The sequence below is a fragment of the Oryzias melastigma genome, linkage group LG23, assembly GCF_002922805.2.
Source record: "Oryzias melastigma strain HK-1 linkage group LG23, ASM292280v2, whole genome shotgun sequence".
NCBI classification, from domain to species: Eukaryota; Metazoa; Chordata; class Actinopteri; order Beloniformes; family Adrianichthyidae; genus Oryzias; species Oryzias melastigma.
The window spans coordinates 5,159,137-5,186,115 of record NC_050534.1 but is presented as its reverse complement, the minus strand read 5'-3'; the positions used below and the strand labels follow the sequence as shown (position 1 = coordinate 5,186,115).

General features: G+C 37.9%; 4 protein-coding genes and 1 non-coding gene across 5 annotated transcripts in view; 1 reads left to right on the top strand and 4 right to left on the bottom strand.

Moving 5' to 3' along the window:
• Window positions 1-1,286, top strand: part of LOC112155146 (ankyrin repeat and SOCS box protein 13) — a 5,169-nt gene extending 3,883 nt beyond the window's left edge. The window contains exons 5-6 of the mRNA XM_024286644.2: window positions 452-643; window positions 898-1,286. Coding sequence (XP_024142412.1) covers window positions 452-643; window positions 898-1,025 — 320 coding nt within the window. The 3' untranslated portion in view covers window positions 1,026-1,286. The remainder of the gene's footprint in view (window positions 1-451; window positions 644-897) is intronic.
• Window positions 1,287-2,852: 1,566 nt separating this feature from the next.
• asb13a.1 (ankyrin repeat and SOCS box containing 13a, tandem duplicate 1) lies at window positions 2,853-7,396 on the bottom strand. Its single transcript, XM_036210194.1, is given in 7 exon segments — window positions 2,853-3,332; window positions 3,402-3,593; window positions 3,673-3,807; window positions 5,480-5,563; window positions 5,566-5,629; window positions 5,721-5,908; window positions 7,279-7,396. Coding segments are annotated over 7 exon segments (855 nt in total). The 5' UTR covers window positions 7,322-7,396; the 3' UTR covers window positions 2,853-3,183.
• A 148-nt stretch (window positions 7,397-7,544) lies between these two features.
• On the bottom strand, window positions 7,545-19,183 carry gdi2 (GDP dissociation inhibitor 2). Its single transcript, XM_024286620.2, has 10 exons — window positions 19,026-19,183; window positions 12,221-12,328; window positions 12,039-12,138; window positions 10,966-11,100; window positions 10,655-10,853; window positions 10,449-10,580; window positions 10,277-10,376; window positions 9,847-10,018; window positions 9,541-9,740; window positions 7,545-8,553 (listed from the first exon to the last, which is right to left on the bottom strand). The coding sequence occupies exons 1-10, from the start codon at window positions 19,068-19,070 to the stop codon at window positions 8,401-8,403; spliced, it is 1,344 nt and encodes a 447-aa protein (XP_024142388.1). The 5' UTR covers window positions 19,071-19,183; the 3' UTR covers window positions 7,545-8,400.
• Window positions 19,184-19,944: 761 nt separating this feature from the next.
• ankrd16 (ankyrin repeat domain 16) lies at window positions 19,945-24,734 on the bottom strand. Its single transcript, XM_024282939.2, has 7 exons — window positions 24,272-24,734; window positions 22,757-22,977; window positions 22,609-22,651; window positions 22,414-22,522; window positions 22,186-22,347; window positions 22,016-22,094; window positions 19,945-20,532 (listed from the first exon to the last, which is right to left on the bottom strand). Exons 1-7 carry the CDS (start codon window positions 24,607-24,609, stop codon window positions 20,369-20,371), a joined length of 1,116 nt encoding a protein of 371 aa, XP_024138707.1. The 5' UTR covers window positions 24,610-24,734; the 3' UTR covers window positions 19,945-20,368.
• On the bottom strand, window positions 24,074-24,161 carry trnay-gua. Its single transcript is given in 2 exon segments — window positions 24,074-24,109; window positions 24,125-24,161. It is a non-coding gene; the product is annotated as a tRNA-Tyr (tRNA).
• Window positions 24,735-26,979: the final 2,245 nt, after the last annotated feature.

Genomic DNA, 26,979 nt, shown 5'->3' with positions numbered 1-26,979 from the left:
CGTCCCTAAATTCTTCCGCGGCCCGGTGGCAATGGGTCTGCGGCCCGGTACCGGTCCGCGGCCCGGTGGTTGGGGACCACTGGGCTAAACATCTCAGTAAATGACAAAATTCTCCAAAAAGCTTGCAGAATGACATTTTTATAACTCAAAAACTGTAACTTTTTAACATAAATATGAATAATAAAAATGCAGGAATATTATTCAGAATAAATCAACTTAAACCTTAAATAACTTTAATATTTTACTCTCTATAAAATATATTTTGTCAAAATTATACAAGTTAGAAATGAGCGCAAAATAGAATCGGACCATGAATAACAATAAAATAATATTATGTTGAGGGCCGGATAGAATTACCCGGAGGGCCGTATCCGGCCCCCGGGCCTTGACTTTGACACACGATCTAAACATTTCAATGCCGACTTCAGTGGAGCTTTCATTTCACCCTCAGGTGCTAAAGTGAATGCAGCTCGGCTGCACGAGACCCCGCTACACCACGCGGCCAAGAACATGCGGGTGGAGATGATCGAGGCGCTGGTGGAGTTCGGGGCCAACATCTACGCGCGAGATCAACACAACAGGAAGCCTGTGGATTACACCGCTCCGGGCTCCCCCTCTGCTGCCTGTCTGCACTCCTATGAGAGTAAGATTCCTAAAGTTGAACTTTAGCCAATGAATAAAACTCCAAAATATACAAGAAACAGCTGCTGGGAAAATGTTAAAATAAGTATTTATTTAATTTAAATTCTTAAGAATTAAATTACACATCTCACTAGCCAGGATATGAACCCTCAACCTTTGCAGTGGAAGGCAGCTGCGCTAACCACTGCACTAACATGTGATCACTAACAGAAAACATGACTCTTTGCTAATTGTTGCCTCTTCTCCGGCCTGCAGCCTCTCCGATGAGCCTGCAGCAGCTCAGCCGGCTGGCAGTGAGGAGGAAACTGGGCACCACCGCTCTGAAGGTCATAGGTCACCTGGAAATACCAAAACTCCTCATTAGCTACCTCTGCTATCAGTGAGCGTCGGATGGCGTGGAAGAGCTGCGTCGGCGACGACCGGCTTCGTTGTCGATGCGCTCCCAAACGGCGCAGTGCCAAACATGACCTCCTCGTTGCACGCTTATCTTCAGATCTGCTCAGGACCTGAGACAGACTTTAGGAACATTAGCACTTATGGATACAAGCACTTTTTCAAATAAGCTAAAATGTAAAATGTACTTTTTCTTTCTTGAATCAGCTGTACTACTTGATTAAAACGAATTTCATGTAGATTTTCGAAAACTGTTGCTTAGAGTGTTTTTACAAGCTGTTGTAATTTTTGTCAATGATCCTGCAGATCTTGTCCTCACAGCACTGTTCAGAGCTGCTGGGTTTATTTCAGCTCGTGGGCTAGTATAAGATGATAACTGATAATATGAGCTGCTTTTGTCAAACAGAGCTGTGTTTACACAAAGAAAACGTGTGAATGGAAATGATGAGGAAATATTGACTCTTTTGGCTGTCGGTGAGTGCAGCTCATGCTCCACTAAAGCCAGTCGCTCATACCTTTTCCAGGTGAGGGAAGGTTATGGGGTCAAATCAGGATCAGCTTAAAGTGAACGAATTAACAGATTGGAAACTTGAAAAATAGACATTGTAACTGTTTTTTTTCCTGAAAAATTGAAACTGAAAAAAAATTGAAAATTTGAAAAAAATACTGAAAAATTGAAAAAAAACCTATAGTTTTCTTTATTTCAAGTTTTCATTATTTTATTTGCCAAATCTTCAAGATTTATTTTAAGTTTTCAGTTTTATTTTTAGTTTCCATAAAACTTTTTTTTTTCAAATTTTCAGGTCTTTTTCAAATTTTCAAAACATGCTTTCAATTTCAAAAACTGAAAATTAAAAAAAAGCTTTGAAGATAAAAAAAAAAAAAAAACTGAAAATTTTGAAAAAAAAAAGTCTTTACATTTATGGTTTTCTTTTATTTCATGTTTTCGCTATTTTTTCCCCACATTTTCAAGATTTATTTCAAGTTTTCAGGGGTTTTTTTTAGTTTTCGAAAAACGTTTTTTTTTCTTTCAAATTTTGAAAACTTCTTTTTATTTAAAAAATGGAAAATTTAAAAGAGAGTTCTGAAAATTTAGAGAAAAACTGATAATAAAAAAAACGAAAATTTGAAAAAAAAATACAAAGAACTTGGAAAAAAAAGTTATTTGAAAACAAAAAAAGAAATGAAAACTTGAATTAAATCTTGAAAATTTGGGAGAAAATTGCGAAAATTTGGAACAAAAATAGCTATAAATGTAAAACGTTTTTTTTTTCAAATTTACAATATCTTGCTTTCAAATTTACATTTTTTCAGTTTTCAAATAAAAAAAAAAATTCAGTTATGTCTATTTTCTGTTTTTTCGTTCACTTTATCTTGATTTGACCCCATAGAAGGCTCCATGCAGTAAAATGTGAGATTAACAAAAAATAAAAAATATAAGGTGAAATGCTATTATTCAATGTTTCCACAAATTTTTAAAAATCCAAAAAAAACGTCCATCTGAGAGTTTCTTTCTTTCAATATCATTGTATTGATAATCTTTTTGCAAAACTAATTTCAAGTAACCTGGTCATTTTATTAGCTTAAACTAAAAAAAAAAGAAATTGGTTCATTACTGATCTTACAACATTATATTGGTCTTAAGATTGGTTTTCTATTTTTAAAATGTTGAGTTTGACTCTCCGTTGAAATGAGGAGACTTTTGCTCAGAAAGTCACTGAGACTCTCTTGATGTGAAGTCTGAAATTATAAAAACTGGAACACAAACAAGTCGCATCTCTCATTACTCGAAACATTTTTCTGTTGACCTTTGATGACTTGCTCTGTATCTACACTGTATCTATAAATGTTTATTAAAATACACCCATCTGGACTGTTGAGATTCTGTAATGAAAATGTGTGATTATTTTTAAAGCTTTTATAAATGTTTTTTTTTTCTTTAAGGATTACAGTCTCTGCAGCAGCTTTGAGTTGGAGTTTTTTCAACCCCAAAAAACCTCCAAGTTTGTTCATAAACGTTGGATCAAACTCAATGAACTGTTTCTTCTTGTTTCACTTTTTGAAGATCTTTCACCAAAATGCCAAAAACACAATTTTCATAGAAGTGAGTCTTTAAGGAAGATCCCAAAGCCCCAGTCAGGACAGGAGTCAGAGGAGTGATGTGTGATGATCACAGTGTTGCAGGTAATCGAGGATGCGGTGCGACAGGCTCAGCCGACTGATGACCTCTGATGCTCGGGTGCCCAGCATTCTCCTCACAGCAATCCTGCAGAGCTGCTGCAGGCTGAGAGGATTACCTGTCAGGAACAAGTTTGTCTAAGATCAAACTGTTCAACAAGCTAAATAGGAAACTTACAAAAACCCACTTTCATAAAACTGAAGGCAGGAGAAGGAGGGGGAGGCAGGCGTTGTGTAGTCCACAGGCTTTCTTCCGTGGTTGTCGCTGGCATACACGTTGGCTCCAAACTCCACCAGCAGCTCGATCAAGTCCACCATGTGGACTCGGGCCGCATGGTGCAAGGCCGTCTCATGGAACTTCACGGAATTCACATTGGCACCTGCATGAAAAAATGATTATGCCCATCCTTTCTCTGCACTCTTTTTATTTTTGTTTAATAATATATTTTTGGGACTAGCCTGCCATCAGCAGCTCCTTCACACAAACGACATTTCCTTTAGCACAGGCAATGTGGAGAGGAGGCCCAAAGTGGACATCGAAAGCCTCCAGTTTAGCACCGCTGACTATCATCAGCCTCACTACATCAGCGTTACCTGACGGGAAGGAAACATTTCACTAAGAGGTTTTACTAAAGTCCTTCTCATTGTTGCTTTAAGACACATGTGTGAAAGTCAAGGCCCGGGGAGCGAATCCGGCCCTCCGGGTAATTCTATCCGGCCCTCCAAACTATTTTATTTTATTGTTATTAATGGCCCAATGTTATAAAAGTTAGAAATAATTTTGACAAAATATATTTTTATGGAGAGTAAAACATTGAAAGTTATTTAAGGTTTAAGTTGATTTATTCTGGAATAATATTCCTGTCTTTTTATTATTCATAATTATGTTAAAAGGGCTGCACGGTGGCGCAGTGGTTAGCGCTCTCGCCTCACAGCGAGAAGGCCCCGGTTCAAATCCCGGCTGGGACCTTTCTGTGTGGAGTTTGCATGTTCTCCCCGTGCATGCGTGGGTTTTCACCGGGGACTCCGGCTTCCTCCCACCGTCCAAAAACATGCTTCATAGGTTATTTGGTGACTCTGAATTGCCCCTAGGTGTGAATGTGAGAGTGAATGTGTGTGTGATTGAGGCCCTGTGACAGACTGGCGACCTGTCCAGGGTGTACCCCGCCTTCGCCCATCAGTAGCCGGGATAGGCTCCGGCACCCCCGCGACCCCGAAAGGGAAGAAGCGGTCAGAAAGATGGATAGATGGTGAATGAATAATTATGTTAAAAAGTTACATTTTAAAGTTATAAAAATTGTTATTCTGTTAGCTTTTTAGACTATTTTGGCATTTACTATGATTTTTAGGCTATTTTGGAGTTTAGCTAACATTTCAGCTACATGCTAGCTGTTTTGGCTAATTTAGACTTTTCTTCTTAAGTTTTTTTTTAGACTGTTTTGGAGTTTAGCTAATATTTACATGCTAGCTGTTTTGGCAAATTTTGTTTATTTTTCCAGGTTATAGTCTATTTTGAAGTTTAGCTTATTTTTTCAGCAACATGCTAGCTTTTTGGCAAACCTAGGTTTTTCTTTATTTTTTTAAGGCTAATTTGGCATATAGCTAATATTTTACTCAGCTATTAGCTTCAGCATTTTCAGCTATCAATTTTTAGCTATCAGCACCATCTTCAGTGTTCAGCTTACAGCACACTAGCATTATCACCGGTAATGCTATATATCTAGGTCATAATTATGTTAAAAAGTTACGGTTTTACAGTTTTAAAAAATGGCATTCCAATTGCTTTTTGTACTATTTGGGGGATTTACTACGATTTTTTAGGCTATTTTGCTAGCTGTTTTGGCTAATTTAAGCTTTTTTTTCAGGTTTTGGGCTATTTTAAAAATTAGCAATTTTTTTCAGCAAATTTTGCCAATTTGGCTAACTTGAGTTTTTTTGTTTGTTTATTAGGCAAATTTGGCACATAGCTAATATTTTAGCTGACTATAAGCTCCAGCGTCTTTAACTATCAATTTCAGCTTCAGCTATCAGCACTAGCATTTTCAGAGGTCAAATTCAGCTTACAGCATTCACACTAGCATTATCACAGGTAATGATATATATTTAGTTCTTATATATGTTAAGAAATGTTTTTTTTTTAAGTTTTATAAACGTAGTTTTAGAGTGTTCAATAAATGTTTATCCTGTTCAGCCCGCGATCTAAGGTGTGTTTTGGATTTTGGCCCCTTGTGTGATTGAGTTTGACACCCCTGGTTTAAAGGCTTACCTTGTATGCAGGCCTCGTGGAGAGGGGAGGCAGTCAGAGCTGTAAGAGATGGGTTTACTTGGGCTCCATACTCAAGCAGACACTCTCCAGACTTCCAGCAGCACAAGCACAGCAAAGAGGAGTGCTGCCATGAACGTTTCGAATATCTACCTGAGAAGCAAGTCAATTGTTTTATTATTATTGCAATTTTGTGCTTGTAATTTAGTTTTTCTGTCTCCACACAAGCAGGCTCATTGTGGACCTGAGCTCCAGCCTCCAGCAGCAGGCGGGTGCAGTTTGGGTGAGCCTGAATGCAGGCTTCATGAAGCGGCGTGATGTTGTCCACTGTGACCATGTTAACAGAAGCTCCTCTTTCTATAAGCTGCTTCAGTTGCAGCGTCCTGCCTTGGGACGCTGCCTCATGCAAAGTAGTGCGGTCCGCCCAGAAACCTGAAAAACAAAATCCATCAAACTATTTGGTTAAATCCTGCTGATTATCACATTGAAATGTCATCTATGGGGAGTACCAAAGGTTTCACAAAGAAACATGTTTTCCAAAGTCTGAAGGAGCAACACATTTCCAATTTTAAAAATTTAGCCTTAGAGTTTTTAAAAAAAATATTTATCCTGTTCGGCCCGCGACCTAAGGTGTGTTTTGGATTTTGGCCCCTTGAGTGATCGAGTTTGACACTCCTGCTCCACAGTTTGAAGCATTCCAAGATCCAAGTCCTAAACTGATCCATGCAGTGCACAGGTAGGTGTGTCCAGTCTTACGTTCTTCAGTAGCTGGTGCTGTGTTCCCCTTGTGTTCCTTTTTTTTAATTTTTATTTCTGGGTCACATTTATATTTAGATCGCTGATGGGAAAATTACAGACCAATTAACTATTTAATCTGGCCCGCCAAACTGGACTAATTATGGTAAATGTTTTACTTCTCCTGCATTTTGGTGTCTCCCCACTACATATAAAACTACTTTTGTACTTTTCCACATTCATGTGCTGTTGGAGGATTTGTTGTTTTGCAATTGGCACTAAAATGAGAACAAAAGTGACAGTTTGGAAATTCAAAATTTTCTTTTTTAAAGTATATATATATTTAATTTTAATCAAATTAAAACATGTGTTTGATTGTGTTAAAGGTTGAAAAGTTACAGTAAACACTGGAGTGTTCATGGGTTAATTTGCATTGTTGGAATTTTGTGTAATTATTTTTTTCCCTCTCTTTTATTGCGTCAGCAGCATGATTGTGATCATTTACCGCCACTTTTATAAATCTACACTTTTTAATCTTACAATTTTCCCCCCAATCTCTTCAGAGTTTCCTGTCTGCTGCTAACCTGCTGTTGACGGAATGTTCCATTAGTGCAGAGTGGTGGCGGGAGGATGAAACACTTTCACATGAGCAGTCTCGTGCCATTTTAGTGAATTTAGTTCTTTATGATAAAATTAAATAATATTGAGTGTGGAAAATATTTAAGATATTTTTAAAGTGGAGCCCCAAGGTGTATAGGCGAGTGTCCACCCTCACCTCATGGTAAGTCCGCCCCTGTATTTTAGTTGACGCCGCTCTACAAGGTGCTACTTCAGCGTGTTTTTTATTCTGATTTCCAAACCACGCCCACCAGAAATAAGCCTGTTTGGGGTAAAGTGTTATACTTACAATGCTTTTAAATTAATTAGGCTTTTACGTTTGGATCATTATGCAACAATATAAAAATTATGCTAATCATCGTGACTGAACTATCCAGCTGGATTCTTGTTGAATTGCGCCATTTAAGGCTAACGCGGTAAAAACCGCAGAGAAAGCGGCTCCTGCTCACCGATGTCACAGAGGAACGAGCGTCGAGCTGCCGTCAGCTCCATGAGTCTGCTCGGGCCCAGAACGGGAATAACTCACTGAAAACACGCCGGGATTTATCGGGAACGAACCCGCGGAATTGTGGGAAATGTAGTTTTTAGTGGTCAAACACAGGCCGCCAAATTAAGCTTCAACGCAGGAAAAAGAACACAGTTCTTTAGATAAATTAGCTCAAAATACGACCGTTTCACTCTACAAACTTTAAATAAATGACAACAAAACGCCATGGGCTTTCCGTTTCCTTTACTTTGCAGTACAGAAATCATTTGAGCCCAAGTCTCCTTACAGATGCTTTTCGTTACAGCATGTCAGGGCTCTAATCAATTCATCACTGCTGCAGCACACATTTGGTCCTTCTTTAAGCAATTACAGTGAACCACATCTGCTGGTAATGTTTGGGTCTCCCATCATTTATTACAACACAGGAATTAAGGACTCTTTAATGCGATAATGTAAGTCAGGCTGTTGAGCAGGAAGTTCAGGTTCAGGTACAGTTTGCTGCTGTGGCTCGTCAGATTCATCTGCAGGGATTTGATGACATTACCAAGTAAAAAAATATACATATGAAAATAGCCCACAGTAAATCACTTTATTTCACAAAATCTGACCATGTGATGTGCTGCAATCTGTATTTTGCTATAATTACCAGAACCCAGAAACAGATACATGATTTAATACAAAAGGACAAAGCCGAGTCCTTCTCAATCTGAGACAACAAGAAGAGCTTTCCAAACAAAACACAGAATTTGCAGATAGAAACTTTTACACGACAGAAAGTCTAACACCCCTCTTCACAAATACCGTCTTGTTTTAGTGATTAGGACTCGTTTGATTTGGCATCTTTGGACTTGTGCATCATCTGTAGGGTCTTACTGTCAACTCGGCATTTCCAATGTTTAGTGCAACGAATGATCTGAAAAAGCTTTGTTCCATCCCTGAACCCTAAAACTCTATCATACCTCTATATATCATCAACTTCATGATGGGCAAACTCTCTGTGAATATGCAGTTGGCCCACAGGTTTGTACATTTTTTAATTTGTTTTTTTGTAGAATTTCTGTTGGTGCTTGATGATGCGTCGTCTCTACTCTGCAGCGTCGCCGAAGATGTCCTGCTTTCCGCGCTCCATCTCCGCAAAGTCAAATTCTGAGCCAGTCATCCTCCGGTAGATGTCTTTGATGTCGTTGCAGGTCGTCTCAAAGTGAGTCGTAGCATCGTAGGAGCGGGAGATGAAAATCTAGTGGGGAAGACAAACGGAATTTATGTTTCGGGACAGTTTACTGGTGCTGAGAAGACTTGAATGTAGCTGTTTTTAATAACACCATGATGATGTAAGACATGTGTCAAAGTCATGGCCCGGGGGCCGGATCTGGCCCTCTAAATAATTCTATTCGGCCCTCCAGATGATTTTATTTTATTGTTATTAATGCCCCGATATTATCTTGCACTTATTTCTAACGTATAATTTTGACAAAATATATTTTTATGGAGAGAAAAATATTGAAAGTTATTTAAGGTTTTAATTGATTTATTCTGGAATAATATTCCTGCCTTTTTGTTATTCATAATTATGTTAAAAAGCTATGGTTTCAAAGTTTCAAAATTGTCATTCTGCTGGCTTTTTGGACTATTTTGGGATTTACTAAGATTTTACTTATGATTTTTTTTATTTTATTTTAAAGTTTAACTAATATTTCAGCTACATACTAGCTGTTTTGGCTAATTTAGGTTTTTTTTGTTTTGTTTTTTTAGGCTGTTTTGATGTTTAATATTTTAGCTACATATTAGCTGTTTTGGCTAATTTAGTTTTTCTTTTTTTGTTTTTTAGGGTGTATTGCACTTTGGCTAATATTTCAGCTACGTATTAGCTGTTTTGGCTAATTTAGCTTTAAGGATATTTTGAAGTTGAGCTATTTTTAAGCTACATGCTAGCTGTTTTGGCTAACCTACATTTTTTTGTTTGTTTTTTAGGCTAATTTTGCATTTAGCTAACATTTTAGCTGGCTATCAGCATCTTCAGCGGCCACATTCAGCTTACAGCATTCACACTAGCATTATTACAGGTAATGCTATATATCTAGTGCATAATTATGTTAATGTTTTAAAAATGCAGTTTTAGAGTGTTGAATAAATGTTTATCCTGTTCGGCCCGCGACCTAAGGTGTGTTTTGGATTTTGGCCCCTTGTTCGATTGAGTTTGACCCCTGCTGTAACACGATCCTACCTGACTGTCAGTGCCCATGTCAACAGGTTCATACTGGTCGCTGATGCTGACAAACTTCTGCTCAATGGGCTCGAGCAGGTCCAGAGCCGGCTTGATCTCCTTCTCCGGATTTCCTGTCTCCACTGTGGTGCTGACGATAGCGATGTATTTACCCTGTGCGGCCACATTGTGAGCAAAGGAGATCATACAAACGTAGATGTCTGAAAGCAGAAAAAGTCATGTTAATCTTTTGGAAACTTATCGTCAGCTGCCTGTGTGCACCTGGCAATAAATTAAACTACAGAACAAAGACCTGCTCGTACTCACCGTGCTTCCTGTTGACCTGATTTTGGGGGATGATGATCTGGCAAGAGTTGATGTCACCCGTGTTGGCGATAGGGTGGCTCAAGATGCAAATGACCCTGATGACCTGACCCACTTTCTTCACGCGGTCCATTATATAGCTGGGGTCACAGATCAGTTGCTTGCACCTTGCGATCTATGGTGAGAAAATAGAGAAAAGCAGTTGAATGTTTACTCATCACAGCTATTACTTTCAATCAGGTTACAGTGCCATCTAGTGGTCACACCAGCTTTTGCAGTTAAAATATGTATTTGTATAAGCTTTATTGAAAGGATGGTGCGCTGAGTCTAATACTAGCGCCAACTAAGAGTTAAAGAAGAAAATGATGCCAATTTTAAAACTTTAAAACTTCCAATATTTTACTGAGAATAGTGTGACGAGCAGCACGCTCACCTCTCCCTCTGACTTGACTCCCACCACCTTCCCCTTCTCAATCACGATCTCTTCTATTGGTTTGTTCAGCATGTACGTCCCTCCGTAGATGGCGCTCAATCTGGAATGAAGGTCAGAAAGTTACACATAGTTGGTCACAAACTAATAACCCTTAAATCTTTTTTTGTTTTACCTGGCAAAGCCTTGTGGAAGTTCTCCCAGACCATACAGAGGGTAGAGGTATGGGCTCTTGCCATACCTGGCCAAAGACTCGCTGTAAAGTTTTATTCTGTTTATTGTTTGGATGCACGGTTGATCCAGGTAACTGCAGGGAAACACATTCAGGACATTAACCATCTGGAGTTAAAGCATATTAAGAAAACTCCAGAGAGCACTGACTCGTCTGTGCGGTAGAGCGCCAGGGAGTGGCCGGTGAAGTCCATGACCTCCTGCCCAAGGCTGAACTTCTGAAAGATGGCCCTCATCGTCGTCTTGTTAGGATCCACGTCCTCCATGGTTTTTGGGTCGTTCTCGTCAAAGTTGGAGACAAACATCAGGAACTTTCTGAAGCGCCGCTTCTCAAACAATCCCATGAGGCCTTAAATTGACAAGACAAATTAAAACCAGAACCAATGGATTCCTAAATCCTATTTTATTACAGTAAGAAAAAGGTTAGCAGTCTCCAAAATGATTCAGGGAATAGATCTTACTCGATGCTAGGGCCTCGGTCTCAGTAGAAGGGACTTTATGGATTTTTCCTCCCTTGTACACATAGCTTCCTTCAACCACTTTAAAATCCAGGTAGCGGGTCACCTGTGTGATCAGCAGCATGCGGACCAGCTGGCCTGAAACAAGAAGACGTGAAGGTCAGAGATGGACAAAAACCATGAAAAACGTGAACCAATTTCTCAATTTCAGAGTCAAACTTGTTCTTAGTGATGAGTTTAAAGCATTAGTTATGTATGTCAGGGTCACAATGTGTATTTTAAAATAGGAAATACCTAAAGTTGAAAGTTATAATGACATTATTCTGGATTTTTGGACTGTTTTGGTATTTATTAAGGTTTTATAGGCTATTTTGGAGTTAAGCTAATATTTCAGGTACATGCTAGCTATGTTGACTAATTTAGGATTTTTTCAGTTTTTATGCTATTTTGGAGTTAAGTTAATATTTAAGCTACATGCTAGCTGTTCTGGCTAATTTAGGATTTTTTCATTTTTTAGGCTACTTTGGAGTTAGGCTAATATTTCAGCTACATGCTATCTGTTTTGGCTAATTTAGGATTTTTTTTATTTTTAGGCTATTTGGGAGTTTAGCTAATTTTTTAGCTACATGCTAGCTATTTTGGCTAATTTGTTGGTTTTTTTTAGGCTAATTTGGCATTTAACTAATATTTTAGCTTCAGCCGTTTTTAGCTATCAGCTTCAGCGTTTTCAGCAATTAACTTCAGCATTTTTAGCTATCACCACTAACATCTATAGTGGCCAAATTCAGCTTACAGCATTCACACTAGCATCATTGCACTAGCAATGCTATATATCTAGTTTTTAGTTAGTTTAAAGCTAATGATGATCAAGATGTGTGCTTCACATCCAGTTTGCACATGACCCGATTAGTCAAAAAAAATAATCGGTGATTAATCAACTATCAAAATAATTGTTTGTGGCACCACTAATGGACACATGTTCCAAACATCTTCAAGACGGCATAACCTTAAAATATGTTCAACCAAAGTTTAGAAAACTGGTTTTCTGCTTCTCAATGACAAGGAACAGGAAATACCGTTAGCCATCAGGAACTTGGGGATGAGGTCCACGTTCCAATCCCGGCCTTTTCCCATTGAGTCTGGGGGGTTGCCGGGAATGTTGAAGCGCTTGAAGAGCTGCAAGGAGGAAGAGGAGCAGCCTTTAAAATATGAGCCATATCCAACAGAACAGTGTCATTTCACTGCAGTCCAAGCTTACATCTTCAAGAGGTGTGATGGAGGCGCTCTCAGCTCCATAGTAGGAGTTGCGATCCATGTGCAAAACCCTTTTCCCCTTCACTGACATGATGCCTGACAGGATGCATTCCTGTAAAAGGAAAAGAGATAAATAGTAGAATATCAAAGTCTATTTTTAAATTCAATCAATCCAACTGTGAGATGTGGAAAAATGAACATGTAGAATATCTCTGATGACTGCTCATCTATTTTAACATTTCTGCTGTAGAGTTTTACACATCTAATATTCTGGAATTTTTATTTAGTCGTTTATAGCATAAAATTAAAATCTACAACTACACTACCCAGAATGCCTTGAAGGGTCAAGAGGCAGGCGATTAGGTGGAGGGGTTAATGGGAAGTTTGTCTAGTGAACTGTGTTATTCATGTTTCCTCTTATCTGTAATAGGCAGCATTTGCAGATAGTTACACAACTTTATTCGACTCATTCACAATGACTCAACAACATTATTTAGTTGTAACGTATCCAGTACCCATAATGCCCAATGATCCATCAAGCGGTGCAGCTTCGTCGTTAACCAGACTGAAAGGATTTTTTGAAAGCCATGTACAGCAGAAAATTGTAAGAGGTCAGTAAGAAAAACTAGAATTTTCTAGAGTTTTAAGTGTAGCTCAGAAAGAACACACTCAAAACATGTAATCCAGCTGGTCCACACATCCTGCCCTTACAGTAGTGTGTTTCCAGGAGATGTAACCATGTGTCAGACCCATCCTCACCTGCATCATGGTGATAGGCTGGTATAATAAAATAGATATTTGTTCACCAAACTGTGCTATAAATTTAGTAATGTTTGGTTCAAATGATTTCAACCATTTTATGAACAAAAGAACAGTGTTTTGTGTATTTCCTGTTGTGTTATAGTGTAAACCACATGTGTCAAAGTCAAGGCCCGGGGGCCGGACCTGGCCCTCTGGGTAATTCTATCCGGCCCTCCAGATCATTTTATTTTATTGTTATTAATGGCCTGATGTTATCTTACACTTATTTTTAACTAATATCATTTTGACAAAATATATTTTTATGGAGAGTAAAATATTGAAAGTTATTTAAGGTTTAAGTTGATTTATTCTGGAATAATATTCCTGCCTTTTTATTATTCATAATTATGTTAAAAAGTTACGATTTTAACGTTGTAAAAATTGTCATTCTGCTAGCTTTTTCACTATTTCGGCATTTACTAAGATTTTTTTAGGCTATTTTGAAGTTTAGCTAATATTTCAGCTACATGCTAGCTGTTTTGGCTAATTCAGGTTTTTTTCCAGCTCACCTTTGTTCTTCTGTGATTTTTTTGTTCTGACTGCAAAAAAAAAGGCTGATACCCAACTAGTGACCAAAAAGTGCACCACAACAATAATCATTTGTCCTGATCTTCAGTTATATTAAATAATCCCTGGTTGTAAATATTTTAAACCAGGCACATCTATGTGCACGCCATCATGCACTACAAATACTGCTTTCTGTTTGTGGCTTACAGTAACTTTTTTTCTCCGCTAAACAAACCTTTTTCTTGTGTTTTATGAAGATAACTAAAGTCTGGAAGCAGTCATAAAATAGTTTCCATAGAAACAACTCCAAACCATAACACTCCAAAAGTGACCAAAAAGTAGGAGTTTCCAAATGCAACACACAATCTCCATCTCCTGAATCCCTCATTTATCCTTAGACTTGATTACAGGTTATATTTTCTGACCTAGAATTTCACTTGTGATTCAGTGTTCCACTTTTCCAAATTGCAGTTTTAGCTCCAATTATGGAAGAAACACTGTCGTCTATGTTACAAATCCCAAATTTAAATACTGAGCAAATATTGTTCTGGTTTTCTTGGAATACACCACAATAACTAGACTTTGGCTCTCCTATATTTTTTATTTTGTATTCTCAAACATCCAAGCTAGCTCCTGATAAAATACTCTCAAAAAAACAATCCAGCAATAACTCAAGAAAAGCAATAAAATATTGTGTAACTGACTGTGGTCCCACTGGCATGTTCTCTAGATCTGATACTTCTACTGATGTACATTTAGCTATGATGAAGACCCCCCTTATGGTCAATATCATTTAAACCCAAATAAAACAAATTGAAAACATATTGGCGTTTGGCCGAAAAGTAAGTAAAATGTCCGAAACTTTTTGCTATTCTAAAATAAACGTTATTTTCAGCTTCAAATGTTCAGTTTTGTAGGCTTCAAAACTCACATTTTCAATTTCAAACCTTTTTTTTTTGCTTTCGTATCTGAAATTTTCAGTTTATAAACTTTGGGCCCCGTTGTGGAACTTTGGGGTGGGGCTAACCTGAAGGACCAATTAAAATCGATGAGGGTGGTGACTTCAGTCCTAGTGCGTTCACCGACTCTGAGAACTGTGATAATTATGGTCAGTAAATGGTTGTATCGTCTTTACTATCATAGTCTAAAATTGACTCAAGACAGGTGTAAAAATAGAGTTTTATTGCGTACAAACCGCGCATCCAAAACGCCGTTCTAGCCCGTTCAAAGCGCCATCTTTTTGTGTTACATACAGGCATCGAAAACGTCCTTATGTAGGTAATAATCACAGTTCTCAGAGTCAGTGAATGCACCGCGACTGAAGTTACATCCTTCATCGATTTTGATTGGTCCTTCAGGTTAGCCCCGCCCTACCTGAAATTTTTAGATTTGAAAACAAAAAAAAAAAGAAAAAAAAGAGATAAAATAAAGAAAAAAGATTTGAAATTGAAAAAAAGTTTTGCATGTGAGATTTTGAGTTTTTAAATCTATAAAACAGAACATTTGAAGCTGAAAATAAGACATTTATTTCAGAATAGCATTAAGGCTTTGGACACTTCACAGTTTTCTGGCCAAGCACTAATTTTTTTTCAAGTTGTTTTATTCGAGTCTCAAATAATATTGGCCCCGATTTAGTTCCATAACCCCGGGCCCCAATTTTTATTTTTCCTTACAAGTGAAGTTCACAGCAAGCAAAAAAAGGCTACTCGGGTTCAGATGAACCTTCAATACACAACAAAGCAGATCAGCATTAGCACACAAAGGATCCCTGGTAACCCTAAAAACAAAAATATTCATGCTTAAACCTAAAACACATTCTTACCATTTATATATATAAAAAAATATATATAAAAATGTTTCAATTAAAGTAGCTACACAATGCAAACGTTTTAGCTTCAGGAGAGTTTGATTGCTATACATGTAAGAATTGTATGTGTGAGTTTATATATCCTAAAAGGTAAAGCAGTTTTTGTAGTAGCGACTAGATGCTTTACTTGTAAGTTTATCGTTTGTCATACACTACCTTTTTCTTAAAGTGAGCTCATGTGAATTAAAAATCAAAGCATAAACATTTTTTACACATGGGACAGTTTAGTTTACCGCAGAGGTTTGCAGAGTCCTAACATGTGACATGCTTATACAATTAGAATGGAATGTGCTGCAGTTCAGAACAGTGTGAAGGCTAAAGGGATGTTCATAAACAGTTTGAGATTTTTATGTCTGAACTCAAATGTGCAAATGATGTTCCCATTTATCATTTCTGAATTCCATCTCTAAACAGTGATACTGCAGCTATTACTGACTTTTTAGTTTCTCTTTAATGGAACTGTTACAAACACCAAAAAACTCAGTGTGAATGAGTTTGACACCCCGGTTCTAGAAGAGCAGAAGTTCTGTTAAAATTAAATTAACATTTAATCAAATCGTGTTGATTTTATTCAATTAAATTAGAATCAATTAATTGGTGAATCGATTCATATTCCTTAGATCCAACCAGATTAATGTGTCTGAGGCAGAATTAAATCGAAATATACTATTAATAAATGGTTTCAAAATTAGATAAGCAATATAGGAAAATATCATTTGGATTCAAGCACGGTAAGTTTATTTTACTAGAGCTTTAAAAAGTGCTATAACAGCAGATAACACACATGTGATGTCAGTAAAAACTGATCAACCATCTTTACAATCCAATGTATGGAAACACTGATTTCTGCAGACGTGACCATAAAGTATGGTAGAATCTTCCAATAATGTTTCTATTGTTTTGATGTGGAAAAAAAAAGCAGGCTGAACTTTATGAACCTAAACTAACTTGTTTGTACGCATATTTAATTTACAAATCTTGGAAGAAATACAAGAAATCTGGAAAATTTGACCTGAACTGTTCAGTCCCAGGTATTTATCTCCGAGTCACACTGGTGGAAGTTTTGGATAAAGTCAATCGGATCAAATTGTTCAAATTTAAATGAAACAAAATTGAAAAGGAATGAAATCAGCAACCATAAATATTGAATGAAAGTTAAAATTAATAGTTACATCCCTTAAAAAAAAAGAGTAAAATCTTTACTTTGTAAATCAGAATTGAATTCTTTCAGAAGTTTAACAGTGATACTGAAATTGAATCAGTTTTATTGTAATCTAAATAAATACAGCCATTAGTACTAAAGTGGTTTGGCAATAACAAATGTCTAAAACATGGTTGTGTCCAAATTCCTTCACTACTAACTTAGTGCCCTATATAGTGTGTTTGTCGTTTTGTAGTGCTGTCCAAACATTCATTTACAAAATCTAGCACTCTAGAAATTTCCCAGAAGTCTCTGCAAACGACCAGTATGTATTGATGATCAATGCTCACTAGAGTGGTGAATACACACCATTGTGTTTGAATGATTTTTCATTTGACAAAAAAAAAGAATCATCCAAGTATTCATCTTCATACGATGGAGTATCAGGGCCACCAAAAGAAAAAAGTAATATGATTTTAAATTTAGGACTTCAAATCTCGTGAATTTACGATCTTTAATCTCATAAATTTACGAGTTTTTTCTTGTAAATTTACGACTTTAAATCTCGTAGATTTACAAGATTAACACTCTTAAATTTTGCCTGACCATAAATAAACGACTTTGTTCTCGTAAATTAGCAGTTACGAATTTTTCTCGTAAATTTACGAGATTTAGTAAATTAGTAAATCTTGTAGATTTATAAGATTAAAAGTCTTAAACTTAGCCTATGATTTTTAAAGTAACAAAAGTAAGACTTTATTCTTGTAATTTAGCAGTTGCGACATTTTTCTCATAAATTTACAAGATTTAAATTTGTCATTTTAAAAATAAAATGTTCTTTATAAAGTGGCCATAATACTCTGTTGTATCTTCAGAACACAGTGGATTAATAATTAATCTTTGTATCATATTCATTTATTTTTTACTTCAAAAACATGGTGTTTGAATTGCTTTTAAAATCCGGGGCTCTTGATAGTCCTGTACCATTTGGTTTTTTAGTAGTCAAGGAGCAGGGAGGGAATTCGGACATAACAAATGTCAGTTCTAACTTTAGAGAATGTGTTCTTAACCGATACATGACTCGACCGGGGACAACATCAACAAAAACATCGACAATGCTTATTTGAAAGGTGAGACCGAAAACTGACTGGATTTGTAGGAATAACTTAACACCTGTTTGTGGGAGAAGCAAAAAGAGGAAGGAGACAAATGTTGGTGAAGTCCATTATTTGTTAGGGGAACTAAAATCATATTCAGTGGCACGAAGGGCTTTTTAGGTTACATATCTCTCCTGATCAATAATTGAGCTTTAATTTTCTTTCAGTTCCCCCTTGAAACAACCAGCTTTCCCCTTCAGATAGTATTAAACATGTGTCACCTTATGTCCATTTTGGATTCACTCATTTTAAGATTATAGAGTTGGAATAACAATTAAAAGAAAAGGTGGAAAAATACTCAATTTTAAATAGTTACTGGTGTAAAAGCAATTTAGCACCAACAATAAAGCTGCTAACTGACTGTAAAGACATCACGCGATTCCTACAAAAAGCATCAACCATTGAAAATTGACAGCGAGTCAGGAGGCCTGAAACCGCCTCTGTGAAGCAGTAGCACAGAAATGTTGACCACGTCTTGAGTAAATATACACTAAACAAACAGCAAGACTGCAGTCTGCTCCATATACGTGTTAGATCTCGGTGCATTTCTTTACATTCTAGCTTTAAACGACATAAAATCGATTTGAAGTTTCAATCTGTCAGCCTGAAAGTCAGTGGCGGAAACGGACGCGCTGAAGCTCCTCAGTAGTTTCGTTTAAGTCATTTGCGTGGTTTTATTTTTACAATAAAGTACACATTCTATTTCCTGATTTTAGTCGTTAACAAATTTGAGTATTTTATGCAAAGTCGGTAAAATGAATTCTACAGGCTAAAACGGAAACTCCGCGAACTTGACGCCAATTTCGACGTTTTTACTTTTCATTATTTGAACAAATTAAAACGTCGTCAGAGTGACACAGAACCAATAATCCCCTCTACAAAGACATTGTAAAATAGATTAATCGCAGAAGCTTAAACGAGTCGCTGATCTCTCGTTAGCAAGCTAATTAGCTAGCTTATCGGCTAACGTTAGCGGACTAGCTATCCGCGCTGCGAAGAAAAGCTGGAAAAACATAAAAAGCAGCGCACTTATATGGGGTTAAATCCCAACTAACAATTGCAGCATAAATATATATGAGTACATAAAGTCTATTTGATATATTCGTGCTAGCTTACGATTGTCATTCATCTTTATAGACAGAATTCGGTCAAATGCTAACAAGTAGCTTATTAGTCTTCTTTTCCATTACATTACACGCTACAGCTAAGCTAGCTACTTAGCGTTAGCCCATCCCTCTAGGCCCGAGCACCACTGACAGGCGCTAACCGCACTGGTAACAACAGGTTGCAAATCACTTCCATGCAAACTAATAACATCTAAAAAAGATCTGCTCACCGTCAGCCCAGTGCCAAGCACGATAACGTCATATTCTTCATTCATCTTTCTAATTGTTCGGTCTTCCGCCTTAGGAAATCTGGTAGCTAGAAAATGGAGATCTGTGGAGGTGGAAATGAAAAAGGGGCTGTGGTGCGGCGTCAGGCGGTGAGGGGCGGGTCGCTGAGCTGTCACTCACTGACAGCGCAATCTGATTGGTTACTAGCTTGTGGTTTAAAAAGCTGGAAAGTTACACATGTAATTGGAATACTTTCATTTGAAATCAAATTATTGAAAGAAAATCCTTAAAATTAGCTGAGATAGAGATTTTTTTTAAATAAATGACATTAAATCTTTCGCAATAAGCTGATAGACTTGGAACTCATAAAAGTTCAGATTCAGTAGTGGTATAAAAGCTAGCAGTGAACAAAAGTTATTCCTGAAAAAATAAGAAAAATCAAATCATTAAGAAATCTTGTATCTGGAATGGGCCCCAGCTCTCCGACAGATATGTGTTTTGTGTTTGTGCAACTAAACACTAAATCATCTTTTTTGGGGTTGTTGACCTGCATAAATGGGGCTTTAAAACTCCTTTATGTTGGTCCTTGCCACATTTTTGACAAATTAAAAAAAACTTGTTAAGTCCCTGAAATTGTAGACGGTGCGCTGCCCCCCTACAGGTGGAAACGAGGTATTACAGTTGAATTTTGTGATTGGTCAACTGGTGGAAGTCCCGCGTCATGTCAGAAGTTTCACGTCATCATGCTCTGCAGCTCCAGTATAAAAGCCCCGTCCACCTTGATACTGAAAAACTGGGATATTAGCGTGTTAGCTTTAGTAGACTTGGAAGCTAGGCAACAGGGTTTGAATGCATTTGGCACTGAATCCAGCGAACTCTGTCCTGGTGATGGATTTGCAAAAAACATTTCACTCAGGATTGTTTGCTTAGTACACTAACCTTTATTAGCTTATGATGCTAGCATCATTTTAGCACTGAGTCACGGATCCCTTTCTCCCAAGCAAAGAGTGGAGTTAGCCTCTAAATGTCCTGTTGCGTGACACTTTTAACCTTTAGAATAACATCTCAATGTAGATATAAGTAATTCCCATTCCACTCAAAGTCTTCAGCTTTTAGGTATTTATTTGTTTTTAAAGCAAATCTTGGCCCTATTTTCTAAAATGCCTTACCTCTTCAACTTTATTCTCAACACTATATTCTTTCAATGAAACTATTTAAGGATTTAACAAGGTCCAAGTACATCAAGTCGTCCGGAAGCATCCCATTCAAGCTGATCGGATCAGTCTCCGCTGGACTCTTTCCTTTACTCAAGGAAACCATGAAGAAAAAGTTGCAGCAGAAATTTCTAAGATCCCTCTGGTGAGACACATTCAAAAGCTTGAACTACGCCAGGTTTTTTAGCGAGCTGTTGGGCCATTGTTCCAGAAGCATCCGGGGAATCTTTCAGACCAAGCAGCAGCAGCGTCCTGACCGTCTCTGCATGCTGCCCGATGCAAGCCATATGAAGAGCTGACAAGAGAAGAGAAGATACAACTAGGAAATGTTAGTGGACAACAAAACATAAAGATATTTTCACCAGGTTGACAACTTCAACTCTGGTACACAATCAAAAACAGATATGTGAAAGTATCGTTACATCTACTAAGTCATAACCCATAATGAAGGGGAGATTCCCCCTGGACAGGTCGCCATCCTATCGCAGGGATACACAATCATACACACTCACAGCACACATAGGGACGATTTAGTGAAGTGTGTCTTTGGACAGTGGGAGGAAGCCGGAGAGCCTGGAGAGAACATGCATATCTGAATATCTGAGCTGGGATTTGAACCAGAGCCTTTGTGCTGTGAGGCGAGAGCCACTGCACCACCATGCAGCCCCATGGACGGGAAACTACAGGGTCCAAATGGGAAAGACCTTCTGAGTGTGGTAGAGAATAGGGCTGCCACGATTAGTCGACTAACTGACTATTAAAATAGTCCAAAACTAATTTAATTGTTGATTAGTCGTTATTTCATAACATATGGAGTCAGAGTGTAGTAAAGTTGAACATTATAATGGTGTTATTCTATCTGTTTTGGCTAATTTAGTATTTTTTTCAGTTTTAGGGCTAACTTGGATTTTAGCTAATATTTCAGATACATGCTAGCTATTTTGGCGAATTTCGTATTTTTTCAGTTTTTAGGTTATTTTGGAGTTTAGCTAATATTTCAGCTTCATGCTAGCTATTTTGGCGACATTTTTTAGGCTATTTTGAAGTTTAGTAAATGTTTTAGCTGCATGCTAGCTATTTTGGCTAATTTAGGCTTTATTTATTTAGTTTTTTAGGCTAATTTGGCATTTAACTAATATTTTAGCTAGCCTTTAGCTTCAGTGATTCTAGCTATAAATTTTAGCATCTTCAACTATCAGCACTAGCATCTTCAGCAGTCAAATTTAGCTTACAGAATCCACACTAGCATTATGGCAGGTAATGCTATATATCTAGTTTTTAGTTAGTTTAAAGTTAATGATGGTTAAGATGTGTGCTTTACGTCCAGTTTGTGCATTATCCTATTAGTCGACTAATCGGAAAAAATAATCGGTGATTTGTCGACTTTTAAAATATTCGTTTGTAGCAGCACTAGTAGAGAATGAGAGAGATCAAAGATCCTGTGGGATTCCAGATACAGATGGACGGGATGGTAATGGCGAACCAACAAGACGTAGTGGTGTAGAGGAAAGCCGTTGTGGTGGATGTGATAGTACCAAGCGATGGCAGCATCAGGAAGAAGGAACATGAGAAACTGGAGAAATACCAGGGACTCAGAGAGGAACCGCAGTACTCGGGCAGGTACCCCCAAACTGAAAAGCACCCTCAAGCTCCCAGGACTCTGGTAGAGGTAGAGAGGTAGTCTATTGATGTGAGGGTTGTGCGTGTTACACGTGTTTGTGTTTGCAAAATTACTATCAGGACAAAGTGGATAAATTAAAGTATGAAGCCCTACTGACCAGTTCGTCCCTTTTTGTCTCGAGCATGAAGGTCTGCTCCCAGCTCCACCAGGGTCTTGATGATGGATGAGTGACCCTCCTGAACACGGTGGAAGACAATAGCAGCAACAAAGTTGTTTAAACATTAAAAAGGGTTGGTTTTTTGGTCCTTAACGGTTAACTCCTCTAACCTTAGCGGCATAATGCAGCGCAGTGATCTGGATGCCAGTCGCCCTCTGATTCACCTCCACTTTGAGGTCCCCCACCAGAAATCGGAGCGCCTCCTCCTGTCCAGTGACAGCGACCTGGTGCACCGGCTGAGCCCCTAGTATATCAGCTGCCATCGGTGATGCCTGTCACGTAGACCATAAGTCAGGGATGCCCTCATAAAGACTGTATGCCGTTGGGTCATGCCGGACCTGGTGTTTCTCCAAAAGCAGCCTGGCCACGGAGATGTGTCCATTCCGAACGGCATCCATGAAAGGAGTGACTCCACAGCTGTCTCTGCTGTCTGGGGTGTAGCTGCACCTAGAAGAGGACCAGTCAAGCATCATTCAGGGAGCATTCATTTAGTAGTTCTTACTTAACTGACGAGTACTTCCAGTACCACCTACCTATCCAACAAAACCCTTACAACTGCTTCACAGCCATGCATTGCTGAATGATAAGAAGACGACACATTAGGAATAAGTAGAATTTAACCACACGTGCATGCTTTTAAATCAAATCGAAAGCTTAAATATGCATTTAAGGCTCCTTCACCTGCAGTGTGCAGCGGCGTTCTGCGTGTCTTGCTCTCCGTCCTCCATATGTCAGGGAAAACAAGAAGCAGATGCTCCACCACTAGAGGATCTCCCTCCCTGCAGGCAATGTGGAAGGAGTTCCAGCCATCCTTGTTCCTCAGCGCAGGGTCGGCACCGTGATCCAGCAGCTCCTGAATCACATCCAGGTTTTTCCGATTGCACGCCATCATGAGAGGAGTCCTAGGAAAAGAACAAACAAGACCCTGGAGTCACTGAATCAGTCTGTCATTTATAAAAATGTCTGTAAAATTTCTGTAAAATAAAGAGTTTGAGAACAGATGCAGAGGAGGATTTACAGCAAAAGATAGATGCAGTTGCTGCAATTGTTTTGCGGTTCTGCTTCGTTTTTGTTGCGTGTTTCATTTTGTGATCCTCTAAGAGTTTTCAGCTGGTTTTAGATCTGGACACAACACCAGTCAAACAGCTGGTGTTGTTTTGGTGTTCTGGCTTTATTTCTAAGACACATTTTTCAGAACCAGTCATGTCTTGTCATAAAAAAAACCTATTACAATTATTTATTTATTCTAGCCCTTTGTTTCTATTTTTTTCCTTTTGATTTGTTACCGTTGGGAAATTAAACATGAGAGGCTGATCTTGTTAAATGGTAAAATCTCTCATTTTTAATATTTCATTTTTAAGATTCTAGTCCAAATAAAAGTAAACTTTTGTTATAAAAGTGAACTTGTATTTTAAAAATCAGCTGAACATTTTCAGCTTTTGGGTTACAAAAATATTCCTTACAGTTTATAGATCATTTTTCAAATATTTTGAAAGCCTGAAAACCTTCAAATAAGTGTTTTTTGTAAACAAGTACAAATAACTATTAAAAATGTTGTAACTTTCATAGATTGTTAACTTTTCTCTTTTTTATTTTATGGATAAATCCACAAGTATGTGCGGTCTAATTACTGTATGACCCAGAAAGTCATAGTCGCTTTTAGGAACCACAAGGTCGCGAGTTCGATTCTAGGTCCGGTACTTGCAGCGGGTAAATTTTTGGCTAAATATATTTCAGGTCGATTTTTGGTTAATAGTTCGGATCGTTCAAAATGGACCAATATTGACTATGAAATGTATCGGCAAAAGTTTTTAAGATGAACCATTACACTGACATATCACCATTTCTTGACCAAAACACGAGTTTTACTTCGCTTCATTTGTATAAAATTGAGGAAGATAAAATTGGAAATACGTGGAGCAAATGAAAATGATAAACAAAAACAAAGTGTATCTTTAAATGTATTTTATAAGATTTTTTTAAATAAAAAAAGGGGTTTCCTTCGAGCCGGATTCGAACCAGCGACCTAAGGATTTCAGCAATACAGCCCTACAGTCCTCCGCTCTACCAACTGAGCTATCGAAGGAGACGCAATATGTTCCAGATAACAATGCACTAAATAGCTGGTAGGGGGCGCTACATCATTTCTATCTTATTTATTTATTTATTTATAAAATGACGAACATGTCTCCTCACCAGTCAGATTTCTTCAAACTGTCCACTTTGGCTCCTTCCTGAAGCAGGTGGCGGATACATTCCTTGTGACCCATAGAAGCAGCTTCGTGCAGCGGCGTCTTATAGTCGTTGTTGCACACGTCCACATCGAAGCCCAGTTGGGTTATGAGGTACTCCACAATATCCACATGTCCGTGTCTGGCGGCATAATGCAGCAGAGTGTCTCCCGAGCGGCCCAAATGTTTGCTGCTGAGCATGTGGGCCGCCTCGGACCCGCCGGAAGTCACCTGTTCCTGGACAGAGCTCAGCCGGCCCTCGATCACGAGCTTCACTAACAACTTGATAGTATCGCCGTCCATGCTGGATTTATATGGAAGACTGTAACAAAAACTAACATGCTCAACTCAAGTGTTTACAGCAGGCTTATGTGCTCAGGACAGTAGATGGCAGCACATCCTGTTTCACTGCTCAGTTCCTCTGCACAAATGAGTACAGATCATAGACTGTAAATAATAATATTCTTATACAGTCTATGGTACAGATGCAATCTGTTAAAAAGCTTTAAAAAATAAATGCAACTTATGTACGCCTATAAAACATTTAGGGATACGAAAAGTTAGAAATAATGCTAAATTTGTGATTTATGAACAAGAATAACCACTTATTTAACCAAGAGTAACACTTTTGTTGACCATTACTATAGTCACTCAAGAGCTCATGGGAAATGTAGTTTAATCACAGATGAAAAGTTTGTTGTTTTCACATGATATTGTTGCATTTTTCTATGTTAAAATTAAAATCAAGATTGTATTTTTTGATAAGTTTATTCAAATTGTTTTAAATCTGGGCTTATTAGAGTCAATATGTATGTTTGAGATCATGCAGGCGGATGCAGCGCTGCACAGATCGTCTGGATTGCAGCGCATGTTGGGAGGTTTTTTCCTCTGACGTCACATGTTAATCATCATAAAAAATATTGCAAGAAAAGGGCGGGTGCAAGAAGCCTGCCTAGGTGAGTGCAGCTAGAAATCTGGCACTGCGCTGACTGAAAGCCACCTTGATGACTACAAAATGAAGCATTGTGGGAAATGATGTCATGACAGTTCTTGTGGTTGGACGTGATGCTGATCAGAAATTGCAGAAATTGCAATTTTCACCATTGTAGGACTAATAAAGGTTTTCTTAATCTTAAATGATTGGCGCCAAATGTGTATTTTGTAACTCTTTCTGGATAGTCGTGAATTAGTAATATATATAAAAAAAGGAGTGTAAACAGGTTGATGATGGGAAATGGGGGCGGGATTCCTCCAGGCCAACACTCCCACCAATAACTCAGAGGTGAATTTCTAATAAACTAACACGCATATGCAGAAACTATGTAATCAAAAACAACATAGTTTTTTTTTTATTTAGAATAAAAACGTCATAATCATAACAAAGAGACCACTGGGAACGCTTTTACAAAAGATGGTCGGAGTGGGACGGTTTTCTATAACAAGACAGTGTCTGTGCTTTTGTGCTGGTCCATGAAACTGACTAACTGAAGGTAGCAGAAATAGACCAGGTCAACCACCATGATTCTATGTGGACAGAAATAAGATGTGAAACATTAAAAACAAATAAAACCTAAATATGTTCAGGGATTGGTGAGTCTCTGGTCAGATCTTCATTGAAAAGACTCTAAACCTAGTAGGCTGTGGATCATTGCTTAGGTGGGGATCCGATTCAATTCACGAATCGAACCACGATTCTTACTTTTTAATATAATGTTTATTGCTATGTGTATGTCTATTTACTGGATGGATGAAAATTTGAATTATTTGTATTTAATCATCATTTATACCTTCATTTAGGACAGGAGATCAGAATCAACAAAACTGAAAAAAACAAAGATTCAGATAAAATAATTTTGTTTAGTCATTTTAAACTTTCTTGTCAATCTTTTGGTTCAGCAGTAAAACAACATAAAAATGATAAAAATCACTGCTGTTTTGGATCATTTAACAGAAAAACCTGAAAATTTTATCTACAGTTTTCTATCCTCAAAGTTCTTCAATATTTTACGTTCTAAGCATCACATATTGGTGCAGAGCCCGTATAAAAGAAGTGTTTTTTTGGCAGCAGAATCAGCTGATTCACGTTGATTACATCCACCTTCAGCAGCGCGAGGCTGCGATTCTTCAAAATAAAATGGAGTTTCGTTAATTGTGTCAAAGCTTGAAGAGTTACCATAACCAAAAGAATTTAAAAACTGGAGCTAAAGCTCCGATGTTAAGAAGAATTCATTTTTTTCAGAAGTTATGTCTGTGAGCGGAACTTCAGTCTCAGATTTTGAACGGAAAAAAGCTCTCGTTAGTTTTACTTTGAAAACCGGAAGCTTCGCCGTCACGAAGATGTGTCTACTTCCGGTCGCAGTATCGCCTCTCTTTCGGCTTTGTTTTAGTTTGTAAACTTATAATCCTATATTTATCTGCATTTTGGAGCAAAAATACATCGTCCCCGGATGATATTTTGATCGTATTTTACTACAATTAATTAAAAAGATCATAAATCAGCGATCGTGGACGTTGCGAATATCCGTACTTGAATTTTCGGGAGTAAATCGTGAGTACTCGAGCACCTGGATACTTGTTACAGGCCTAATTCTGGTGACCTTCCTAGCAAAACCCTCTGCATTCACCCGGACTTGGGACCGGCACATGGAGACACTGATTGTGCCTCCTTGTGGT